Genomic DNA, 26,555 nt, shown 5'->3' on the forward strand with positions numbered 1-26,555 from the left:
GTTGGCTTTTATGAACTTTCCAATATTTGTTTTGTTATTTCAAAGCATTGCAATTATAACATAGTGCTTGCATGTCCCTAACAGAGGAGTCGTCATACTCTGAACAATGCAGAGGACGCTGATCATTAACGGAAACAACTGCCAGGCAGAAATATTTAGGCTGTATGGTTGTGCTGTGGTGCAGTATGGGGGTTGGGATGCGTATCGCTCTTAGCATTAGAAGTTGGGCTAGTTTCTATTTTCCTAGCTGTGCTTTTGGTTGAATTCAGATGAAGCTTCATGGAACCTATTAGTTTATCTTTCATCATTAAAATGTTCTGTAGTTATATGTCTAGGAACTTTACAGCAATGTTGGCTTTATATGTTACTACAGTTATTAAACTATCAGCACCCTAGAGCACTGTGTAAATGTTCTGTTTTATGGCTTTGTGATAGTGAATAGAATTAAAAGTTGCCACACTTCTGGAAGAATGGAAAACTGGTAAACATTGTTATAACATTGTAGCAGGACAAGCTAGCACTGGTGACTCAGATGTAGTGAGACGATCTATCAAGGTGAATCTTATGCTGTAGCAAGACAAGCTAGCACAAGTGACTCTTATGTTGTAGCGAGACAAGCTAGCACAGGTGGCTCTTATGCTGTAGCAAGACAAGCTAGCACAGGTGACTCGTGCTGTAGCAAGACAAGCTAGCACAGGCTACTCTTATGCTGTAGCAAAACAAGCTAGCACAGGTGACACTTACGCTGTAGCAAGACAAGCTAGCACAGGTGACTCTTACACTGTAGCAAGACAAGCTAGCACAGGTGACTCGTGCTGTAGCAAGACAAGCTAGCACAGGCTACTCTTACGCTGTAGCAAAACAAGCTAGCACAGGTGACACTTACGCTGTAGCAAGACAAGCTAGCACAGGTGACTCTTATGCTGTAGCAAGACAAGCTAGCACAGATGGTTCTTATGCTGTAGCGAAACAAGTTAGTACAGGTGACTCCTATGTTGTAGCAAGACAAGATAGCACAGGTGACTCTTACGCTGTAGCAGAACAAGCTAACATAGGTGACTCTTACACTGTAGCAAGACAAGCTAGCACAGGTGACGCATACGCTGTACCAAGACAAGCTAGCACAGGTGGCTCTTATGCTGTTGCAAAACAAGCTAGCACAGGTGACTCAGATGCTGTAGCAAGACAAGCTAGCACAGGTGACTCTTACGCTGTAGCAAGACAAGCTAGCACAGGTGGCTCTTACGTTGTAGCAAGACAAGCTAGCACAGGTGACTCTTACGTTGTAGCAAGACAAGCTAGCACAGGTGACTCGTGCTGTAGCAAGACAAGCTAGCACAGGCTACTCTTACGCTGTAGCAAAACAAGCTAGCACAGGTGACACTTACGCTGTAGCAAGACAAGCTAGCACAGGTGACTCTTATGCTGTAGCAAGACAAGCTAGCACAGATGGTTTTTATGCTGTAGCGAAACAAGTTAGTACAGGTGACTCCTATGTTGTAGCAAGACAAGATAGCACAGGTGACTCTTACGCTGTAGCAGAACAAGCTAACATAGGTGACTCTTACACTGTAGCAAGACAAGCTAGCACAGGTGACGCATACGCTGTACCAAGACAAGCTAGCACAGGTGGCTCTTATGCTGTTGCAAAACAAGCTAGCACAGGTGACTCAGATGCTGTAGCAAGACAAGCTAGCACAGGTGACTCTTACGCTGTAGCAAGACAAGCTAGCACAGGTGGCTCTTACGTTGTAGCAAGACAAGCTAGCACAGGTGACTCTTACGTTGTAGCAAGACAAGCTAGCACAGGTGACTCATATGTTTAAAAAAAAGCTTTCAGAAAAGCGTATGAAGAAAGAGAGCAATCCAAATCACATTTGTAAAAACAAGCTGCGGAGATGTTTTCATCAACTGATGTGTATTTTGTTGAAAAGGTGTGTTATCAAAGTAAAGATGAAAGCATCACCAAGACAATGATGACTTATCACGTAAAAGGTATTAAAAAAAGTGAAGAACCGGAAAAGCTACTAACTAAAGTTGCGGAAATTTTTGAAAGTGGTACTCAGAGAAACGATGAAGTCAAGTTTCTGAAGGAAAGAGGTGAGTATGAAAAAGCTCATCAATCTGCAAAAGAGAATGCCATTCTAATTTATTCATTGTGTAAATCGAAGTTACATGAAAACTTGAGCAAAATTCTGGAGTTCACAATCACTTCCCGGGACAAGCCACTGAAAACGTTTCAAGATCTTTTTTACAGAACCCTATGACATCACCACGGACAGTGTTAAAAGCCTTTTGACGAAAGAAGATAAAAAGGATGAGTTTTATGAAGTGTTCTTTGCAACTCTTCACCAATCAGCTCCTCATGATAAAGAGATAGAAGGTTTGCTTCAAGAGGCTCAGCAGTTTAAGCAGAATGTAGAGTCAAGCTTGAGTAAAATCTTACTGCTCTGTAAAAATGGTTTCCTCAATAAGTTTGTTGAGGAGCTGAAAAAACATGTAATTTGTAAAGCCATTTCTGACCATGAGTGCTCTCATTCAGGCTATGAAAGACCAAAATGCTAAAATAGAACAGGTGAGTCTGAAGCATTTGCGAGGGCTATCAGCCACTTGCAATAATACAGTATATATGCTATTTGAGTTCAATGGCGATGAATTGAGAGAAAGTTATATCGGAGGATTAATGGGATTTACAGATTCATTCCATCAAAAAAGGTAGCTTTATCAGCATAGTCATAGTGACACACAAATAGTCAGTTTACCAAAGATTTTAAAATAATTTTAACCTCGTAATCACTCAACTATTATGATAATAATTAATTACATGGCATGGATTTGGGCTTTCCAGATTGTGTTCATAATTTGAGTTTGTACAAACCTACCTATTTTACATCTTGCATCTTGATTTGTAATTAATATGGACTTTAGTGACATGTTTGTGTATGCTGTAGGAAGTCGAGGACACGCTTGTTGTTGCTGGTTCTACGGAAGCAGCAAAATACATCAAATACTGCATTGGATATGTTTATTTAATGTATGGCATTTAGTAAAATATTTTCTTATCACCACCAAACACTGACTTTCAGTGATGTAATTGCATTCCTTTACCGAAGAGCTCAAGTCATTCTGTAAAGCCATAAATGAGCAGGCTCCCTGTAGCTCCGTCTATTTTTATTAACGATGTCCTTTAGTTTCCACATGAAGATTAACAATAACACTGTACTCAGCTTTTGTAATAAAATTCACAGTGAAGTTGTTTCTGAAACCCTTCATCCTCCTGACCTGGAATTGTAGCATACTCCTTTCCACGGTTTATTTTCTGGTTTACCCTTCATGGTTTACTAGAAATGTTATTATTGTCTGAAGTTATTTTATATACAGAGGGTTTCTGGTATGGATTGCTGACACTGATGTAGACTGCACAGAGCAGGTGCTTGGTCACAGCATTGATTGTTTTTAATCTTACATGGTTATTATTGTCACTATTATTATTCACTGTTTATTGCCATGTTACTTGCTTGAATTTGTTCAGAGAACTAAAACAATTGCCTAAATATACTAAAACAAGTTACTATATAAAAATGTGTATACTTTTAGGTTAGTTGAAGAGGATGACAAAGATAAAGAAGAAATTAGGTAAGATTTCTACTAGCCAGCTAACTTCCTTCACATATCATCTCGTCAGCTAATTTAACTTGATTGTACATTGGACTGTACAAATCCTCCGTCAAGGTCTTGATACACTTTGACACTCCATATTTCAAACTTGTGTATACAAGGTTAGGCTTCAAAGGTTTAAACAATTGAGAAATTTGAGTAAGGCGATTGCAGAGATGAATACAGCAGCTGTAAATCTGTAGTTGTCATTAGTTACCTTGAAAAAAGAGGCTGCATATGCTGACAGTTTGAGGTCTAGTATAACTGGTTTCAATTTTAGCTGTCAGTCTTCGCAGTTTCAGTTGAAACTCTTTGTACATATTTGGAGAGTAAGAAAAGTTCGATTTTAACTAACCTCATGGTCAGAATTATCTGCTTTCACGAATGAATTTATTATTGTGTACATGAATTTTGTAAGAATTGTTTTGTAGCAAATTCACAATGACTGTTAATCTCAGTTTAGAACCCATTTTTAGCTACAACAAAAGCTGTCACAAAAGGATAACTGCCATCATAAAGTATCTACCACTTGTACCCTCTTTTTATTAGGAAACAGCCAGTAATTATGGTTTAAAAACTTTAGCAACGCATTTAGGATTTTTAATTCTAGAGAACTTAGAGCAAAGGTGGATGAATTGAAAGACCAAAAGTCATATCAAGACAACATTATTGATGAAAGACATAACCACATGTAAAAACTGGAACGCCGTGAGGCAGAGAGATTGCAAACTATTGATTAGCTTGAAGATATGGCTAAAGAGATGTTACAAATGCGTCAAAACCTCTAATCAGCTCAACACAACTAAAACACAACTAATAAAATATTTTGGTTGGCTTGAGAGTTATCATACCCTTATTCACGATTGGCAAGAAAAGATAACTTCATCTAGTAACCATCCACTGTCATTACAATATTTAATAGCGTGATTTTTATTAACTCCTTCTGTTTAAGTTTTCTTTCTTATTCTTATTGACTTCTTATCGTGTTTTATATTAATTATAGACCGGTAGAGGAGCGCTCTTTCTTTCCTGACTATGTAACTTATTTATGTAACTATGTAACTTTCTTTTCTGTGTGTGCTTGTTCATCAATAATATAATATATATTATCATTTGAACTGACATAAACACTCTGTTACGTGTCACCTTATCAGCACATTATAAACCCGAACTACAGTGCTCATTAAAACTAATAAGCTTCGGGGCGAATCTAGGAAAAAAAGTGTGTGGTACAAAATTTGTGTAACATATCTAGGGTGAAAGGGGTGCACCGGACCACCGCCTTGCCTGGCCAGGCGCTAGAAGAACTTTTTGAAATTTAGGCATCTTAGAATGAAGGAGAGAAGGGTTTGAGCCCCAAAGAGTGTAATCATCTGTTTGCCGTAAATCACAAGTTTAGAGGTAAAGATTGACATTAGATATGATTAATTAAATTGGTGTTTTATAATGTTTATTATACTATGTATATCAAAGTTATATGTAAACAGAAAGTTAACAAACAATTGTGCAATAAAATAAACTCAAGAAAAAATCAATCCCAAAACCTCAGCAGCTATTTGGTTTGGCTTTGCAGAAATAGGCCATCATTTCTGCAAACTACCATGGAGAATGTTTTGTAGTGTTAGCTACACAATGATGCTCTTATAAAACAGACATAGTAGGGCATACTTTATGGAATTGTTGTTTTGTTGTTGAAAAAAATGATCCATAGTTCGTTTTTTGCCTTTCTTCTGAAAAATTTTGCTTTTAAAATTGCTTGTAGTACTTCTTTCAAAAAAGTTGTGGCTCAATTGGGAATGTCTATTGGGACGACCCTCATTTGTTTATGAGATAAACAAATTCAGATCAAGGTTATTAAAACTTTATCATTATAACGAGCCCTATTAGGCAGTTTTTGCTCATTTCCTCCCAAAGTAAGTTTTAAATGAAATGTAACTCACTCAATTCTTGATGCATTTTAAATATTTTTATTTTTTTTTTTTGCCAAATTTTGGGTGGTGTATTTACACCATATGCACCACAGTAGATCCGCCCCAGAGCTTCTAATGGATCTAGATAGCAATAGAGTATTCAGTTCCATAGAGATAACCAGTCTAATAAGAGCAAAGTGTATGCACAGTGTAGAACAGCAGTGTAATTGTGTGACAGTTTGATTTGATGTAAATACAACTGACAGTTGACTATTATTATAGATGGTGAATACAAGATACAAGTTGCATACAAGTTACTGACAAATGACTATTTATAGAAAATGTTTAAAAGATAAGGTGTTGAATGCAAATGTACAGCATACATTTTGATGATCATGTCAACAACAATTGCCTCCCTTTTTTGTCTTAAAAAGATGCAGGCAATATTGATGATATGCTCATCAGCATTTGAGTTACAAATACTAAACAAGAGAAAATAGGACTGATAGGTAGGCTCTGTGAAATCTAAAAAGTTGTCACATGCAACAGCTTGTGGTACATACCAGTGATAATTGCTACACAAGTGAGTTGTAGAACTTTCAAAGTTAGTTTTGACAGCTTGCTACTACATAGAGCTCGTCTGGAAGGTTGCCAAATATTTATGTAAACATCTAGTATAATATAGCATGTTTGCTTTGTCACAACAAAGAGGGGGTCATTCTACACAGGATGAGAGGCACTATAAAGAACACCAAACAGTTGTATTTTCAAGTCCTTCCAATTAAAAATATGTTCATCAATAGAACAAACCAAACATAGAAATATAGTGTGAACCTGATGATGACAGAAAAAGTTAACAAAACAGTTGACCTTATTTCAACTTGAACTTATTCGAAAAATCCCAATTCCAAAATTACAATATGTAGCTTCAACCTCTTTAAAAATTTATCTCATAGCTATTACAAAATGCTAAGTTTATGAAATGCATATCTTAGATGTCAGTTATGAAGACTTCAATTCCAATGTAATGACCTGCCAGTAAGTAGACTGCTAGCTGACATCTGGTCTTCACAGGCAAGGTTGATACTGAAGCTCTGCATACCTGCAATCACACACTCAGGCTATTGTTATTGGTTTATCATCAAGCTGTTTGCTATTGGTCTTTTGTCATCAAAAGCTCCTTATTATAGGACCAGATAATAGAACTGTATGGACACAAGTGGCAGTTGGCTTTTATGGACCTTCGAAAATTGGTTTTGTTATTATAATGGCCAGGCAAATATTTATGTCAATATCTAATCAATTATAACACAATGCTTGCATGTCCTCAACAAAGGAGGCGTCCTACTAGGAATGCTGCAGAGGACGCTGATCATTAATGGAAAGGATTGCCAAGTCAGCATATTTAGACTATATGGTTATACTATTGTGCAATATGTATGTATGGGGGGGGGGTGCGTATCGCTCTTAGTATTAGAAGTTATGCTAGTTTCTATTTTCCGAGCTGTGCTTTTGGTTGAATTCAGATGAAGCTTCATGGAACACTTACTGTTAGTTTATCTTTTATTATTAAATCGTTCAATAATTATATGTCTAGGAATTATACAGTAATGTTGGCTTTACTTGTTACTACAGCTATTAAACTATTACCACCCAAGAGCATCGTGTAAATGTTCTGTTTTATGGCTTTGTCATAGCAAATAGAATTACAAGCTTTGCTGTCTTCCCAGCTTCAGTTGAAATTCTGTGTACATATTTAGAGAGCGAGAAAAGTCTGATTTTAACCCACTGAACCTCATGGTCAGAATTATCTGCTTGCATGAGTAAATTTATTATTGTGTACATGAATTCTTTATGACTAGTTTTGTAGCAAAATCGCAATGACTGGTAATCTCAGTTTAGAACCCATTTTTAGCGGCAACAAAAGTTGTCAAAAAGAGATATCTGTCAATATAAAGTATTTACCACTTGTGCCCTTTTCTATTAGCAAACAGTGAGTAATTATGGTTTGAAAACTTCAGCAACGCGTGTGAGATTTTTAATTTCAAAGAACTTACAGCAGAGGTAGATGAATTAAAAGATCAAAAGTCATATCAAGACAACATTATTGATGAAAGACATAACCGCATACCGACTGGAACATCGTGAGGCAGAAAGGTTACAAACTATTGATTACCTTAAAGAGATGACTAAAGAGATGTTACAAATGTGTCAATCAGCTTAACACAACTAAACTCAACTAATAAAATAAAATAAATAGTCTCATACCTTTATTCATGATTGCCGAGGAAAGATAACTTCATCTAGTAATTATCCACTGTCATTACAATATTTAATAGAGTGATTTTGATTAACTACTGCTGTTCTTATTGACTTCTTATCTTGTTTTATATTTTATATTAATTATAGACCAGTAGAGGAGCGCTTTTTCTTTTCTGACTACGCTATTTCTTTATGTAATTACGCAACTTTCTGTATTGTGTGGTTGCTTATTTATCTATAATATAATTTATAATTTGTATTGCAGTAAACAATCCGCTACGTGTCACCCTAACATCACATTATTTATAAACCCGACCTACAGTGCTCATTAAAGCTGATTAAAGCTTGCAGTGTCTTCAGCTAGTAATAGAGTATTCATAATCATAGAGATAACCAGTCAAACAAGAGCGAGGTGTATGCACAGTGTAGAACAGCAGTTTAATTGTGTGACAGTTTGATTTGGTGTGAATACAACTGACAGTTGACTATTACTAGATGGTGAATGGAAGATAAAGTGTTGAATACAAACATATATCATACGTTTTGGTGATCGGGTCAACAAAAATTGTCTCTTTTGATTTGTCTTAAAAGGATGCAGGCAAAATTGATGATGTGCTCATCAGCATTTGAGTTACAAATACTAAACAAGAGAGAATAGGACTAGTAGGTAGGATCACTGAAATCTAAAAAGGTTGTCACGTGCATCAGCTTGTGGTACATACCAGTGATAATTGCTGCACATGTGAGCTGTAGAACTTTCAAAGTTAGTTTTGACAGCTTGCTACTACATAGAGCTTTTGTGGAGGTTTGCTAATAATTTATGTAAACATTTGGTCTAATATAGCATAATGTTTGCTTAGTCACAACAAAGGAATCGTCCTACCCCGGGTGTTGTAAGAAACACTTGACAGTCTTCCTTTCAATTGCTATTACCAATTAAAGATATGCCTGTCAGTAACACAAAACATGAAATGCAAATATAGTATGAACCTGATGATGACAGAAAAGTTTCAAAAATCAGTTGATTTTATTTCTGCTTGAAATTGGTTGAAAAAGTCAAATTTTTAAATTACAGTGTGCAGCTTCAACATCTTTGAAATCAATGAGGTGTGTGTATCTCTATTCTATAATTGTTACACAATGCAAAGTTACACAATGAAATGCACCTTTAAGATGCCAGTTATAAAAACTTCAACTCGAGTCGTCATTACATGCCGGCAGGTAAACAGTTAGCTGACATCTGACCTTCACAGGCAAGGTTGATACTTGATGCTTTGGGTACCTGCAATTACACACTCAGGCTATTGTTATTAGTTTTTTATCAAGCTGTTTACTATTGGTCTTTTGTCATGAAAAGGTCTTTATTCAAATGCCAGATAACATAGGTAGCTCTTACACATATAAGATTTCATTAAAGTAAATTTCTCTATAGACACAAGTGGCAGCTGGCTTTTGTGAACCTTTGAAAAAAAATTTTTGTAATTTTAAAAGCAAGCCAATTGTTTACATCAATATCTAGTCAATTATAACATAATGCTTGCATGTCCGCAACAAAGGAGTCGTCCTACTAGGAACGCTGCAGAAGATGCTGATCATTAATGGAAAGGATTGCCTGGTTCAAATATTTAGGCTATATGGTTATACTATGGTTATACTATTGTCTAATATGTATGGGGGGGTGCGTATCGTTCTTAGTATTAAAAGTGATGTGAGTTTTTATTTTCCTAGCTGTGCTTCTGGTTGAATTCAGATGCAGCTTCATAGAACCTGTTGGTTTATCTTTCATCATTAAATCGTTCAGTAATTATATGTTTGGAAATTCTACAGTAATGTTGGCTATACTTGTCACTACAGCTATTAAACTATTACCACCTACAAGCACTGCGTAAATGTTCTGTTTTATAGCTTTGTCATAGCAAATAAAATTAGAAGTTGCTGCTCTTCTGGAAGAATAGAAAATTTGTGAACACTGCAACAGATGTATTTAGTACTCTACATGGCTACAACTATTTCTGTACAAGCACTACTTGTCTTTTTAATGTAAATAGTTCAATTGCTGTTGAATATTGCGTGAACATGTTAAATGAAGGCTAAAGCTGATGAGATGTCTACTAACATATGCTTTTCATGTCTAGAAAATAGACTTGCTGTATTTACAGAAAATCTTTTGTGTTTTCAAGTTGAGCTTTCATGATAGGTAGGTGTACAGTATTTAGGATATACAATACACACATCATGCACTACAACATAGGCCGACTTTGAATATTATAGTAGACATCATGGTAGTTAAAAAGTTAGTAGAGTCACACTCAACCATGATTGGTCGAATAAAAAGGTTGAGAGGCAACCAAACACGCAAATGATGGCTGATAATTAGCAATGAATCATTCTATTGTCCCACACTAAGCAATCACAAGCGCATCTGAGAATCGTTCACTCATTTCTCTGTCAGCCAACTCAAGCACTGGAAGATAAACAAGTTTACTACAGAAGTCGTCTACCTTGTGTCTTTCCCATGCTGTTTAGAGACCTTACGAATAGAGAACTGAGTACATTACAGCAGGTAAAGTTGGATCTGACTTTAAGGTAGGTCATTTGGATAGAGCCAAAGTTCATAGGAGCTGTAATTTAGTTCTTATCTCCTCCTCACAACTTATTACTTGTAATTTTTACTAGTGACAGAAAACTGTACGAACGTAGAAAGTAATTTTGTTTATTTTCTTCTCCTTACAAATGTATGTAACATGTAGCCATATTGTGAGTGGTTGTTGTCTATTTTCAACTAGCTGCTATGTTATAAACAACTTCTGTACCTTGTATGTGCATCATAGTGATCTCTTTGTAAATTATTGTACAAATTATAGTGAATGGTTGTTGTCTATTTTGGTGATTACAAGCTCTTAAAAGCTTTCAGAATAGGGCGTTTTTTTTGCGATCGCTGCGATTAACTGTTCGTTTTTTAGCTTTTAAAAGCTTGTAATCACATTTCCACATGTTTTGCACCTACAACACAGCAAAGTAAGACATGGGGAATTTTTGATACCAAATAACTGTAATGTGAATTTTGTTGCAAGTCAACCTTTGTTGTAAATTCCGCTTATTGTGAGCCGTTTAAATAAAGTTTTTGTTTGTGACAACATAAAAATTCCGTATCAAGCAAAGCGTCATGTTGGCGCTGACTCTTTGATTTGAATGACGGCAATCTAATAGCTAACCTTAAAAGTGTCATTTTTTCTTTTGCCCCTTTCGAGAGAGATTATGACATCTAGGGTTACTTCTATTGTATACACTAGTACCTTCTCAGTCTAGCATGCCGTGAGAGATCGTCACATTTGCTGATAAATTACAGAGAATAAGTAGCTGCACAAGTATTCAGAAATATCCAAGGGCAGTTGATTAGTGCAGGTGTTTGAAAGACCACCCACTGAGGTGAGCTTGAAAAAATCTTGGAACAGATTAAGCAATTTACATTTACTTCCTTGTTTGTATAGGGTAGAATCTCTATAAAGAAAACCTTCTCAAAACAGATTATTTATGTTTTGTTTCATGTACAAAACCTGATATATAAACATATTTAAACATGCATATGCTAGACAGTATGTAACACACAATTCATAAAATTGAACACAGACCCAAATGTAGACTACATTTCAAAATTTCAACTCTAAAGTCAACTTATTCTGCAATGAGTTGAATTGCTTAAAATTAACTGGTTGTTAAGGCTTATGCCAAACATTGTTCATCACCTCCAAAGTCACAGTGGTTTTGGGGATGTCATGCTCATAAACTATGCCATCAAAATACTTCTGTTTACAGAAGAGTCATATGAGCTACGGCCAAATTTTATGACTAATTAAAATCAAAAAGATGGATCCACCAGAACATATTCCAGCAACACAGTCCCTGAGCAGCTCCAAGTCTCCAAGTGAGTGTTACTTTTTCATTCAAATAGTTAGCTAAATCTTTCTACTTTACTGTCAAGTAGGAAGATGGTCTGATAGGAATTGTTGAATGCATATTGTGTTCTGTAACTATCTGTCTGTTTTAGCATTCAGTGTTATTATAAATAAGTGATCAGTGTAACATAATTCACACTGGAGAAGGAAATAATGCCAATGGTATTGCATTGAAACCATGATGTTCTCTTTAATTCCCTGCAATAAGCCTATTGTTGTTTTTCTTTCTCTTTTCTCAGAACTTTGCCCTACAACCAATCATCTGTTTCATATCTTGTCATATTTTCAAAAGTAACTGAAGCACATTCAGGGAAATCTAACCTATCATTTATATTTATGGTTCTCTAGGTAGTCAATCTTGCCAAGATGACTCAGATGTTGAAGGAGAGATGGATTTACCAAAACTGGAGTCTGAGACTGACCCATATGTTGAAAAAGTGATGGATTTACCAAAACTGGAGTCTGAGAGTGACCCATATGTTGAAAAAGTGATGGATTTACCAAAACTGGAGTCTGAGACTGACTCAAAGTCTACAGGTTCGTTTTCATTTATTGTTGATCATTTACTTGATTTCTAAATATATCAGGAGTTGTCTGCTCAGCTACAAAGTTCTGTAAGTTGTATAACATACAACATATCATGCAAGTATTTATTTTAAACTTCAAACAAAGTTTGATGTTGTCAACAACAACAGAGAAAGCTGTAACTGTCCCACACACTTCACTTCAGGTATCTCTCCTGCTAGCAGCACTCTAGGTTTATGTGCTGAAACACCCAATTAGATCTACGTTAGGGAATTTCCTCATCATTAGAAGTATCCTAATTATATTGTCGCTGAGATATTTGAGCTTGCTTTGTTGAAGTCTGTAGTTGTGTCATTGATGAAATCTTCAGCTTGTTGTAGTCATAATCAGAACAACTATTAAACACCAGAGCTATTCAACACAAATTGATTATCAGGTTTAAATAAAATAATTTCATCAGCCTTGCATGACATCTACCTGGCTTCAGGTTTACATTGAACATAAAGTATGAAGCAGAGAGCTTGCTTTAACCTACAATGTCCTAGTGACACAATTTACCACTTATTTTAAAGACACAAGTCTCACAGACAGAAAACTGACAGTGATTGTGACGGGTAAAATCCTAATGACAGAAAGGGATCATTTTCATGTTTATCATACAAAAACAATCATTTTCGCTTCACTAGCTAAAGAAAGCACTGTTCAAACTATCTCTAAAATTTGTTAGCATTGTAACATCTGTAATTTTATTATTCTCTTACAACTTAGACATTTACTAGTTTATATGACTTGGGGTTGTTTACTCCTGGTGTATGGTTTTGACACGAAACTAGAAAATCATTTATAGGTTGACTACAAATTTTGTCTACTATTTGGTCAGCCATGTGGTTATGTGCAACCTCTCCACAGAACTGAATAGTGGTATAATCTTTTACACCATTTTGTAGGTTCAGATGAGGGTGGTTTGAGCAGCATGTCAAAAATAGAAATGCCAACCCTTCAATGGTTGGAGGGTTTTCCCGCGTTGTTGCCATTCATTTGCGCTATCTCACTCTGTGTATTTTCGCTCGAGAAAATCTTCAAACCAAAAGTAGTAAAATTATTTGCTGATTGCGTTTCTGAAAAGGATGATTGTTTACAGCAAGTACGGCAAGTCGTCAAGAGAGGGCGTGAAAAGAAACAACCAGCATGTCTAGTTGACTTTTTGGAAACCTGTACCCAAAAAAAACTACAAGAATGGGAACTTCAACAGTTTTTAGATTTTGTAAAAGGAACTTCCAGAGCTGAGAAGACAATGTTGCTGGAATCACTTGAAAATGTTGAAGGAGGCAGTCTCAAAGACGAAGCTCAGAGGCTCCAGAAAAGGCGAAAGAAAGCAGAATCAAATCTGCGAGTGAGTGCAAGCAAAGTCTTGCAAAGTTGCAAGAAAAACATTTTGACCAGAATCCAACATGAAATGAGCAGGATGTATTCGGATGCTGACAAATGGAGAGATGAGTTCATCGAATTTTTTAGCGGGCCGCCAATCGATGAGGCTACTATTAGGACTTTTCTAAACAAGAAAAGTGAAAGTGAGCTGGGGGTTTTGTTCAGCGCTCTAAATAAAGCTGTAATTTGTATGACTTCTCCTTCAAGCACTCACAATGATAAGCCTTTTAATGATTTCAAGAAAGAATATGGACAAAGAAATCGATTCAAATTGTCTTTGAAAAAACAAGCTTCAAAAATGTTCTCATCAGATAGAACCTATCTTGTTGGTAAGATGGTGGATGAGCGTCTAACCCAAGATGGTGTTCTTGTTGAAAAGATGGATGAACGTCAAATCCGAGATGATGCAAACGCATTTGCAACTTACATTGTAGAGCATATTGAAAAATGTGAAGAGGCTGAGAACCATCTGAAAAGGGTTGCTAACGTTGTACAAGCTGGTACTCGGCTTGACACTGAAACAGAGTATTTGAGAGAATGGAAGACGTACTGCAAAGCTCATCGGGGTTCAAAAAAATGTGCCATTCTAATTTTGTCATCGTGCAATTACGAGTTATATCAAACCTTGAACGAGAAACTGGAAGGCGCATTCACTCGCCGTGGCGTGATACTGAAAAGATGGCAACAGTTTTTCGCGACATCTGAGGACGTTGCTGCAGACGATGTTGAAAAACGTTTGAAAGAAGAAGACGAGACAGGCGATTTATATCAAGTGCTCGATAAGGTTCTTCAGCGATCGCCTACCCAGGGTTTGGAGGTAACACAATTGTTCCAAGACGCTATGCAAGAGAATAAGTTTGTAGACTCAGACTTGGGTCAACTCTTACTACGCTGTAGAAACGATTTCCTTGACCAATTCATTAAGGAGCTGAGACAACGGGTAACTAGTAAAGCGATTCTTTCTGCATCCCTGACCATTGGATGTTTCATACAGGCTGTTAAAACTCAAGCTGTTAAAATAGAACAGGTGGATCTGAACAACATGAAGAAGCTAGTAGACATTCAAAGTGAAATCCTCCACCTCCTCTTTGAGCTCAAACACCCTGAAGAGAGAGAAAGTTTAATCAAAAGTATAAATGACTTTGCGGAGCAAACTGGTCAAAAAGAGGTAGCTTTATCAGCATACCTACAAAATTAGTTTATCAGAAAGTTCTAAGTAAATTTTATGAATTTATTTAAATAATAATTTGAATAACTCGATTGATTTAACTTAGTTTTTAGTGAAATGTTTGTATGCTGTAGGAAGTCGAGGACATCCTTTTTGTTGCTGATTTTGAGAGAGCATCAGAAGTCATCGAATATTCGATAAGGTATGTTTGGGAAGTGTATAGTTGATAGATATTTCATAGTTTTTTGTAAAAAAATTTTGGTCATCATCGTAAATTGATGTTCAATAATGTAAATAAATTTTTATGGGCCCACTACAGACAGATGATTGTATCCTTTCGTCCAAGGGATGACATGATAGGCTAATTACTTTACCATTAAATCAGAGATGTGTATCCGGAATATACAAAAGATTTACTTTTTGGCCATACGCAAATGTTGTGCCGAACTGCACTACACAGCTCGTGGTATGCAATGATTTAATTATTATCTGCAACCTTTTGCTAAGATAGGTGCATACAGCATGTTACGATTTGTAAAGCTGGCTCATGCAAACTTTTGTAAAATCCACCTTTTTACGGCTGTTTTTCTAAGGTCAACTTATGTAGTTCACATAAAGTTTAACCATAACACTATAGCCGTTTTTGCTTAATAGTCAGCTAACAGTTGTTTATAAAATCCTTATCTCAACTAAACTGGAAATGTATCATACTCCGCTCTGGGTTGTACTTTCTGCAAGGATTCCTGTGGCTTTGTTTTACTAGAAATGTTATCATTGTCTGAAGCTACTTCATATACAAAGGGTTTCTGGCATGGAGCAGATGCTTGGTCATACCATTGATTGTTTTTAACCCTTTATGGTAGCTGGAATGGCAAGTTGTGGTATCATATTGAATATATTTAGTTGACTCTTGTCTTGCCAGCAGTACGAGGAAGTGCAAAATGAAGTAATTTATTGATTGAAAATCTCTCGCACGTCAAAACAAGATTACTATATAGAAAGTACATATACTTGCAGGTTAGTTAAACAGGATGGCTCTAATGATGAAGTGAGACATGCTAGTGCAGGTGGTTTTGATGCTGTAGTAAGACAAGCTAGTACAGGTGGCTCTGATGCAAAATATTTGATGTTGCCAACAACAACAGAGAAAGCTGAAACTGTTCCACACACCTCAGGTATGTCTTCTGTTAGCAGCACTGTAGGTGGTTTATACGCTGAAACATCCAATTAGATCTACGTTAGTGGATTTCCTCTTCATTAAAAGTAGTAGTTTAATTATCATTGAAATATTTGATCTTCTTTCTTGAAGTCTGTAGCTGTGTCTTTGGTGAAATCTACAGCTTGTAATCATAATCAGAAGACCTTTTAAACACCAGAGCTATTGAACATCAGGTTTAAATAAGATAATTTCATCAGCCTTGCGTGACATCTCCCTAGCTTCAGGTTTGCATTGACTATAAAGTATGAAGCAAAAAGCTTGCTTTAGGTTTCAATGTCCTAGTGACACAATTTTTACCACAGAAGTTTTCTTATTGAAAACGAAAGCTGTAATGACTAAAAACTGACAGCAATGGCAGCTTGCAAAGTTTTTATGACAAAAAAGTGCCCTTCAGTAAGATTTTTTATTGAGTTTTGCGTAAAATTTAGTTAATTTTCAAAGTTTTTTAAACCTCAAACTTTAGTATGTCATAATATAACATCTTAGCTATCTTAAAGTTTAAATTTCTTAAAAATAGGCCTTGAGGTCCATTATTTATTAACGGTTTTGTGACGTCTCTTCAGGATGCAAATGCTTGCGTAAAAAGGACAACACGATAGCCGTAATACCCTAATGTGTATGGTAGGGCAGCATGTTGCAACACACTGTGTTTACTGCCTTTCAAGAATATAGTACGCCATTTCGATGTTCTGTATACTTCATCCTATTCACTAAAACTCAAGTACAAAGGAGACAACTCCTAATCAAATAAATAGTTCATTTTCAAAGCGTATTTGCATATATAAACACAACTGTAACCATATATACCTTACAATATCGAATCATTACGAAGGAATCTATTTGTTTTAACGTAAAATGCTCAAATTGAACTTAACTTATTTAAATAAAACTACAGTAAAGTCGTCCAAAATTCATAGTCGACATCCCTATTTCAGTCTTTATCATCGGCTTCCTCATCAGTGCTCTATGTTAAAAAAATGTCTCGATCGGCTATTATGGATTCATATCAGTCTTCGTTTATTGAAAGATCTTCATCTCCTCTAAGATGCTCACATTCATAGATTCCAAATACTCACCTATGAACAACAAAGGAAATGCTTCATATTTTGAGCAGCAATAGGACAATTATTTGCAGATTACCAATAATTTTACCTGGATCAATCTTATCGATCAGCCTCAGCTCGAAATCCTTTTCTTCACTGGTCTTCACTCTTCTTCCTGTATCTAAAATACGTGGCTACATTTGTACCTTAGAACCCTGATTACAATTTATTAAGACTCAGTAAATTAGAATGGTATGTCAACTGATTCTGATTATTATGTTAGCTGAATCATAATATAGTAAGTCATGCAAAAGTGCACACAGAATCGAGTAGAATCAGGAAATTGAACATACAAACATAAGAAAACTACACAACAGCAATAAATAACTACGAGCGTGCAGTGTTAGCTCGCAATAGTGCAACAATTACAATAGAAATAACTCGCACGAAAGTAACTGCGACCATATACTAACAGTTAAAAATACTTATCTCCATATGTATATAAGTACAAAATATGTATTTTAAACTGGCCTAATATCTTCTATATATATATCAAAGTTGGTCAAATGTGTGTTTGTCCAACTATAGCTATTAAAATCTTCTAATAAAGAATCTGTATCACAGAAGATTTGAGCTCGGGCCCTCCTATTCACTAGTCCAATGCCTTACCAATTCAGCCACACAAGCTTGATGAAATCATTAGGCGATATATGTCACCATATGGGAGCAAATCTAGTGTATATGTCTATATATATCTCATTGTTTGTTGGTCTATATGTACATGTGTCCAATTATAATGACAAAGTTTTAACAATGAAAAATTTGCTGTGCACTGGATTTGAACTTGCAAGCCCTAGTTTAGCAGACAGGTATTTATCCAATGCTATGCATTGTCAAACTGGCTGTACTATGGAATAAATTGTGCACATACTCATTACACACGCAAATCTTATATGGCTTCAGGCTTGACACTTCAGCTAGCTTTATGCTAGAATTCTTGACCAGAAGAAAAATGCTTGAACTCACATGGGCAGCAAGGCTATTGCAAAGAGACGTGGTAGGCACTGCAGTCGGAACAGTATGAATTACAAAGAAATAAACACAGTATACAGGAATAAACATCTTCATTTAAACGTTAACTTGAAAAATGTTTTGTGTTGATTAAAAGTAAATTTTTCGTTCAAAATTTTTTTATTACTCAAGCAAACCGGCATTTGACTAGTTTATATGTACACATGTGTATATAAATATTAGCATAGTCATACCTTTAACTCATTCGCACCCGACTGATTTCTAGGCAATTAGCTTCAGATACCGCTACTTTTTCAGAAAGTTGCCGTAATTCAAATTACTACTACAGGAGACAGACTTGAGATAATTTACTCATTCAATCTTCACAAGAACCAGCCAAGTCTTTTCTTTCAAATTATATTACATTCATATAGACAACTCATATCCCTTTTATGTAGATCCGTGCCTCAAAGAAGGTAGTTTCAGGAAATTTCCAATTTTAAAAAGATTGTTATTTGCTGAAACAAAGTTAGATTTGCGCCATAAAAATTGCAAAATATACAAAGCCTGACTGAAATTACTCATTTATTACAGACAATACATAGTTATAAGTATTATTTATACATATGTAGTTAGTCATGAACATGAAAATTCTGAAACTCTACCTTCGAACTTTGCCTCACGAGTATCATCCTTCAAACAAAAGCATAGGTAATCTATATGCCAATATAACTCAAATAAAACGCCATGAAAATAGTTCAAATAATAAAAATAGTTCAATAACTCTGTCATTAACTCTTGACTTTTCAGAATTCATAGACAGCTCTAAGAATCAATATGATCCTATCGAAACTGAAAGATAACGTTAGTTTGACTACGGCTGGCAGCGTGAAGAGTGCATTTTTATTCGAGCATAACAATTCAAATTGGCAAAATTAAAAGTTAATAAAAACTTTGAAACATTAAAAATTATGTTTTAATTTGATTTATGCAGTCTTTCAATGTCTTACCACTTTTGAATCTGCATATTTACTGCTGGAGTTGAAAAAAGATTTTCTTGAACTATAAAATTTCAAGTCGGCATAATGATTTCCGGTACTGGTAGATATTGAGATGGGTGTACTAGTTTGGTTATAACTTTTGCCAGAGACGTCATGGAGGCATATTTTAAAGTTTGTCTGATTGGCCAGAAATTTTTCTTTCTAACTAATCAAAAATATTATTTTATAATTTAAAAATAATGATGCAAGGAGTTGGTAAATTTCAGACGCGAGTTGACTCGCATTGAGTGCCTAGCAACGTTATAAATACGCGAGTTAGTGTAGTTGTCTGGTGCCGGGTAGTTTAGCAACATTCGCTGTTACCATTGCTCAATATAACCTTGCCCTATGCGGTAAAAGTGGCAACGACTAACTCCAGCAACGATAGGCTGATCAGACATTGCCAAATGATCATAAATGTCACAAAGCTGTCAATTACAACATCTGGCTTAGCATAAACTTTTAATTCACCTCAAATAAGTTTAACTTGCACTGTACTAAACACACACACTTAAAGCTAAGTTGCAGTATGTATTTTTAACCATTTTTCTGAAATTCAGCTTTTCATCACTGAAATTTTATCACTTATCAGCTTCTGGCTTCCCTTCCACTATAACATTTAGCGAGCCTGTTTAAAACTTTTTTCAAATTAATACGGCAAAAAATCAAACGATGCTGTTTTCTTAATGAAGTAGGTTTTCGTTAGCAGATTAAGAGAAGTTGCCTGGAGTTCTGTTCAAAAGGGATTGCAACTCAAACTTTGCTGCTGGTCTTAAATGGAAAATGTTATCATTTTACACACGAAAATTGTTGAACTGACAGAACACGGTCATCGAGTCGCTTTCAGGCGTCGTAAAAATATTTTCGGCGAAGAGGATTTCGGCGTGTATGTTATTTTTGACATACGTAATAAGTACGTCGACTGCCAAATTTGAACTCGTGCAAAAGATTTGGTTGAATTCGTATGGTGAGATAATATTTGAATGCTGAGCTAAATAATCATCGTTTCACTTCGTAAGGTGGAAAAATCATATATCAGGGTAAGGTGTATATATCAGGTGTGTATGTAAGGTATATCCTGAAGGTGCACTGTATTACTGTATTTAAAAAGAGGTAAAATCAGCCATTGAAACCAATAGGAAGCAGTCATGATGATTACTTCTGCAATTTTCTGTATAGTCTATTTTGCCAATGAAGTATATAAATATTGTTTCATTGTTGAAGATGGAGACTGTGATAGTCTTAAACGGGCGCTGTTGGCATGAATAATCATAGTTCAATTAAAGTGTCTTGTTCGCGATGTGAATTTTTTGCAGCGGCAAAAACTTTGTCAAATTTTACAACAAAAATTTTGCAATGGTGTTTCAAAATCAATTATTATTGTAAAAATATTGCTGGAAGTGTCAAATTCCTACTTAACTGAAAGTTTGTTTGGATGGAGTAGTGAAGTAATTAAAATAATTTTACAAGTAGGCCTATTACCGTATATCCTCATGTATACGCCGATTTTAAAAGGTAAAAATAAATTACCAAACTAAGGTGTTCAGCTTGTTCATGCGTAACTCAGATTAAAAGCAAACAAAATGACATTATGCTAACTTCATTTTTGAGACTAAAACGCAAATTATGCTAAGCATGCCAGTGTTAGCCTTTTACTTACAGATTTTTAATACAGTAGCGATGGCATACACTTGAAGCAGCTGTTGTTTTATAATAGCATGCTATGATGGCATTGATGGTCATGGTTAACTGGGCGTTTGCTTTTTACACTATTTTTTACACTTTTTACACTGCTTTTTGCATTCTATTAATGCAATTGCATTACATGCAATTGCATTAATAGAATCCGAGTACAGTTAGAAGATTTTACTAAAAAAATGCTTGATTTTACCCATAGAAAAACAAATGTTTTACACGGCTTCTTTAATAATGGCTACCCCTATTATTAACTCGTTTGCTAGCAAATAGGTCTTTTTGCTGAGACATTAAAGTTAATTGCAACTGAATTAAAATAAAGACAGTGTCCGAAACAATTGAATATTCGACAAACCAAATATTTGAGATTGGCTCATATAAGTTGGCATAACATTTGATCAAACTGATTAGCATAAAAGTTTACCTCATATGACGCCATAAAAAATCCACAAATATGTTGCAGAATGAGTTTGGACACCCTTTTTCATCTTCATTTGACTAATTGACAAGTTGATCTTGTTCCGAGTCAGAAGAGTTAGCACTCTTGCTATAGCTTACGGCATTATTATTACTATTAGAAATTAATACACAGTCATTACTACTATTGCTCAATAGATAATCATCAGAAGGGGGTTGATCTACAATCTGTAAACCCTACGCAGCTGTAATGCGTCTGATCATCTCGAAAAAGAAATAGCTACTAAAAGTGTTTTTGCAAAGCCAAACTGAAATGAGCGTGAAATGCAAAGATGTTTTCCATTGGCTCAATGCAAACAGATGATTGTTTCCTTTAAATCAGGCGGAGGTACAATAAACTAATTATATTATCTTAATACAGAGTAACAAAGCACTGATAAAACTTAATCGTATTCCAGGACCCGTTACCATCACGGCAACGACGACCAATAACAATTTATTTCATTGTCAACTTGAGATTCATTATTTTGTACAGTTTATGATAGAATAGCATGTGGATATTATAAAAATAAAGATAAAGTAAATAAACTTACTTGTTGAAAAATGTTTTCACTCAAATTTTAGTAGAAGGTTCCGAATTATAGCGATTCTCAAAATAAAAAATCACCCATTTGCTCATTTTTACAAAAACCAATTATTTGTGCCAAACTAGCTAAAGGAATAACTACGCAAACTATTTTTTCCGAAGCTTGTTGTTATTTCTCACATTCGCAATCAGTTTTTTATTTCGTGACTCTTATGTAGTAATAAAATCGATAAGTATATTATTTGGAGTCATTCGCTCATGGTCTAAGTTTTCAACACTAAATTGGAAGATAATTTATAGGCCGATTACAAATTCTGTCTAACGTTCGATCAAGGTTATGTAAAATCTCCACAGAACTAAACAGCAGTGTAATCTATTACACTCTTTTTGTAGGTTTAGATGAGAGTGATTTGAGCAGCATTTCAACAATAAACATGATAGCATGGCAATGGTGGAGGCGTTTCCTCAAGCTCTGGCCATGCATTTCTGCTATCTCACTCTGTATACCTTTGCTTGAAAAAGTCGCAAGAACAAGATTAGCCGAATTATTTGCCGACTCCATCTCCGAACGGGATGATTGCATCGAGTTAGCAAAAAGGTTCATCAATAAAGGGTATTATAAGGTGCAACCAGCAAAGTTAGTTGACTTTTTGACACTGTTTACCCAAAAAGAACTAAAGGAATGGAAACCTCAACAGTTTCCAGATTTTGTAAAAAGAACTTCCAGCGCTGAAAAGACAATGTTGCTGGAATCACTTGAAAATGTTGAAGGAGGCAGTCTCAAAGACGAAGCTCAGAAGCTTCAGAAAAAGCGAAAGAAAGCAGAATCGGATCTACAAGCGAGTGCAGGCAAAATCTTATCAAGTTGCGGGAAAGACATTTTGAAAGGAATCCGACATGAAATGAGCAGGATGTATTCGGATGCTGACAAATGGAGAGATGAGTTCATCAAATTTTTTAGCGGGCCGCCAATCGATGAGGCTACTATTAGGACTTTTCTAAACAAGAAAAGTGAAAGTGAGCTGGGGGTTTTGTTCAGCGCTCTAAATAAAGCTGTAATTTGTAAGACTTCTCCTTCAAGCACTCACAATGATGAGCCTTTTAATGATTTCAAGAAAGAATATGGACAAAGAAATCGATTCAAATTGTCTTTGAAAAAACAAGCTTCAAAAATGTTCTCATCAGATAGAACCTATCTTGTTGGTAAGATGGTGGATGAGCGTCTAACCCAAGATGGTGCTCTTGTTGAAAAGATGGATGAACGTCAAATCCGAGATGATGCAAACGCATTTGCAACTTACATTGTAGAGCATATTGAAAAATGTGAAGAGGCTGAGAACCATCTGAAAAGGGTTGCTAACGTTGTACAAGCTGGTACTCGGCTTGACACTGAAACAGAGTATTTGATAGAATGGAAGACGTATTGCAAAGCTCATCGGGGTTCCAAAAAAAGTGCCATTCTAATTTTGTCATCGTGCAATTACGAGTTATATCAAACCTTGAACGAGAAACTGGAAGGCGCATTCACTCGCCGTGGCGTGATACTGAAAAGATGGCGAAGGTTTTTCGCGACATCTGAGGACGTTGCTGCAGACGATGTTGAAAAACGTTTGAAAGAAGAAGACGAGATGGGTGATGTATATCAAGTGCTCGATAAGGTTCTTCAGCGATCGCCTACCCAGGATTTGGAGGTAACACAATTGTTCCAAGACGCTATGCAAGAGAATAAGTTTGTAGACTCACACTTGGGTCAACTCTTACTACGCTGTAGAAACGATTTCCTTGACCAATTCATTAAGGAGCTGAGACAACTGGTAACTTGTAAAGCGATTCTTTCTGCATCCCTGGTCATGGGAGATTTCCTGTCAGCTATAGAAAGCGAAAAGACTAAAATAGAACCTGTGGATCTGGAGAAATTGCGTGACCTTGTAAAGACTCGCAATGACATTGTGAAGGTGCGATTTGAATTCGAACACAATAAACAGAAAGAAAGGTTCATCAAAGGAATAAAAGACTTTGCAGAACAAACTGGTCGGCTAAAGGTATTTTTATCAGCATAGTTACAGTAACAATCGGAGAGTTATTTTACCGAAAACTTTTAAATAAGGCAAAATCTCTCAACTATTATTTTAATAGTTACAAACTATGCGCTTAGGCTTTTTAGACTGTGTTCATAACTTGAGTTTGTGCAAACCTACATATCTTGCATCTTAATCTGTTAATTAATATGGACTTTAGTGACATGTTTGTGTTTGCTGTAGGAAGTCGAGGACATACTTCGTGTTGTTGGTTCTGAGAAAGCTCCAGAATTCATCGAATACGTGATAAGGTATGAGTCATTTTTTCTTAATACCACCAAACCTTGACTTTCAATGGCGTAATTGCATTGCTGTACCAAAGAGCCTGTTCAGGTCATTCATAAAGCCAAAAATAAGCAGGTTCCCTGTAGCTCTACTTATTTTTATTAGCAATGTCCTTTAGTTTCCACATATAGTTCAACAATAACACTGTACTCAGCTATTCTAGTGAAATTCGCCGTGAAATTGTTTCTGAAACCCTTTATCTTGCTAACATGGAATTGTAGCATACTCCTTTCCATGGTTTACTTGCTGCAAAATGTGCTGTGACCTTGTTTTACTAGAAATGTTATTCTTGTCTGAAGCTACTTTATATAGGAAGAGTTTCTGATATGGATTGCTGACAATGATGTAGACTGGCATGGAGCAGGTGCTTGGTCATAACATTGGTTGTTTTTAACCCTTCATGGTAGCAGGAATGGCAAGTTGTGGTATCATATTAAATATATTTTGTTGACTCTTGTCTTGCCAGCAGTATGAGCAAGTGGGGAGTGAAGTAATTTATTTATTGAAAATCTCTCGCATGTCAAAACAAGATTACTATATAGAAAGTACATATACTTGCAGGTTAGTTGAACAGGATGGCTCTGATGCTGTAGTGAGACAAGCTAGTACAGGTGACTCTGATGTAAAATATGTGATGTTGCCAACAACAACAGCGAAAGCTGTAACTGTCCTACACACATCAGGTATGTCTTCCGTTAGCAGCACTGTAGGTGGTTCATATGCTGAAACATCCAATTAGATCTACGCTAGTCGATTTCCTCTTTATTTACTTTTTGCGTTTGTCTCTTTTATCTTATACGTTTGTTCCTAGACAGAAGCCTGAATAGTAGGGAAGGGCTTTCTTTCTTTTGTACTTTTGGGGTGTCCCTTTATATTATTATAAATATTATAATTATTATGATTAGCGTACAAACAAATGTTTAGCTAATGTTTTAATTCTCATTCTCAGGATGACAGTCACACTCATTGCTGGATAGCACTGCCACTCACAATGAGCCATCATCAAGATACACAAAAGCACAACCGTTGTCATGTAAAATTGGGAAGCGGCTATCCATTCCAGCACACAATCAAAGCAACCAATCACTGTTCCAGACTATTACTAAACACTATAAATGCTACCACATCATAGTGATCATCCAATGAACAAGAATCGTTGCTAAGGATTCCCTCGATGTCGTGCTTCCATAAATAGACAGTAAGACACTCGCCAAAGATACGTTCATTCTTTGTGTTTTTAACTTATTTGTTATTTACCTATATGTTTTTTTCATTCATAATATATATTATCATTTGTACTGGTTTAAACACTCTGCTACGTGTCACCATATCATCACATTATAAACATGACCTATAGTACTCACTAAAGCTGATAAGCTTGCAGTGTCTTCAGCTAGCAATAGATTATTCAGATCCATAGAGATAACCAGTTCAACAAGAGCAAGGTGTATGCACAGTGTAGAACAGCAGTGTAATTGTGTGACAGTTTGATTTGGTGTAAATACAACTGACGGTTGACTATTACTAGATGGGGAATGGAAGATAAAGTGCCGAATACAAACATATATCATACATTTTGGTGAAGTGTCAACAACAATCATCTCCCTTGATTTGTCTTAAAATGATGCTTGCAAAATTGATGATGTGCTCATCAGCATTTGAGTTACAAATACTAAACAAAAGAGAATAGGATTGGTAGGTAGGATCTGTGAAATTTAAAAGGTTGCCACATGCAACAGCTTGTGGTACATACCAGTGATAATTGCTGCACTAGTGAGTCATAGAACTGTTAGAGTTAGTTTTGACAGCTTGCTACTACATAGAGCTCGTCTGGAAGGTTGCCAATTATTTATGTAAACATCTAGTATAATATAGCATGTTTGCTTTGTCACAACAAAGAGGGGGTCATTCTACACAGGATGAGAGGCACTACCTACAGCTCCCTACTTTGTAGAGTCCAAAGTATATCAAAGTTATATGTAAACAGAAAGTTAACAAACAATTATGCAATAAAATAAAATCAATCACAAAACCTCAGCAGCTATTTGGTTTGGCTTTGCAGAAATAGGCCATCATTTCTGCAAACTACCATGCAAAATGTTTTGTAGTGTTAGCTATACAATGATGCTCTTATAAAACAGACATAGTAGGGCATACTTTTTGGAATTGTTGTTTTCTTGATGAAAAAATTGATCCATAGTTCGTTTTTGGCCTTTCTGAGAAATTTTGCTTTTAAAATTGCTTGTAGTACTTCTTTCAAAAAAGTTGTGGCTCA

At 35.8% G+C, this 26,555-nt stretch overlaps 1 protein-coding gene across 1 annotated transcript in view; it reads left to right on the forward strand.

The window, feature by feature from the left end:
• The window catches only part of LOC137407366 (uncharacterized), a 39,190-nt gene extending 13,606 nt beyond the window's left edge, over positions 1-25,584 (forward strand). The window contains exons 6-10 of the mRNA XM_068093999.1: positions 15,924-16,081; positions 22,311-23,959; positions 24,179-24,246; positions 24,842-24,963; positions 25,230-25,584. Of these exons, the coding sequence (XP_067950100.1) occupies positions 15,924-16,081; positions 22,311-23,959; positions 24,179-24,246; positions 24,842-24,963; positions 25,230-25,234 (2,002 nt within the window). The 3' untranslated portion in view covers positions 25,235-25,584. The remainder of the gene's footprint in view (positions 1-15,923; positions 16,082-22,310; positions 23,960-24,178; positions 24,247-24,841; positions 24,964-25,229) is intronic.
• The last annotated feature ends 971 nt before the right edge of the window (positions 25,585-26,555 follow it).

This window comes from Watersipora subatra, chromosome 10 (assembly GCF_963576615.1).
Source record: "Watersipora subatra chromosome 10, tzWatSuba1.1, whole genome shotgun sequence".
In the NCBI taxonomy this organism is placed as follows: Eukaryota; Metazoa; Bryozoa; class Gymnolaemata; order Cheilostomatida; family Watersiporidae; genus Watersipora; species Watersipora subatra.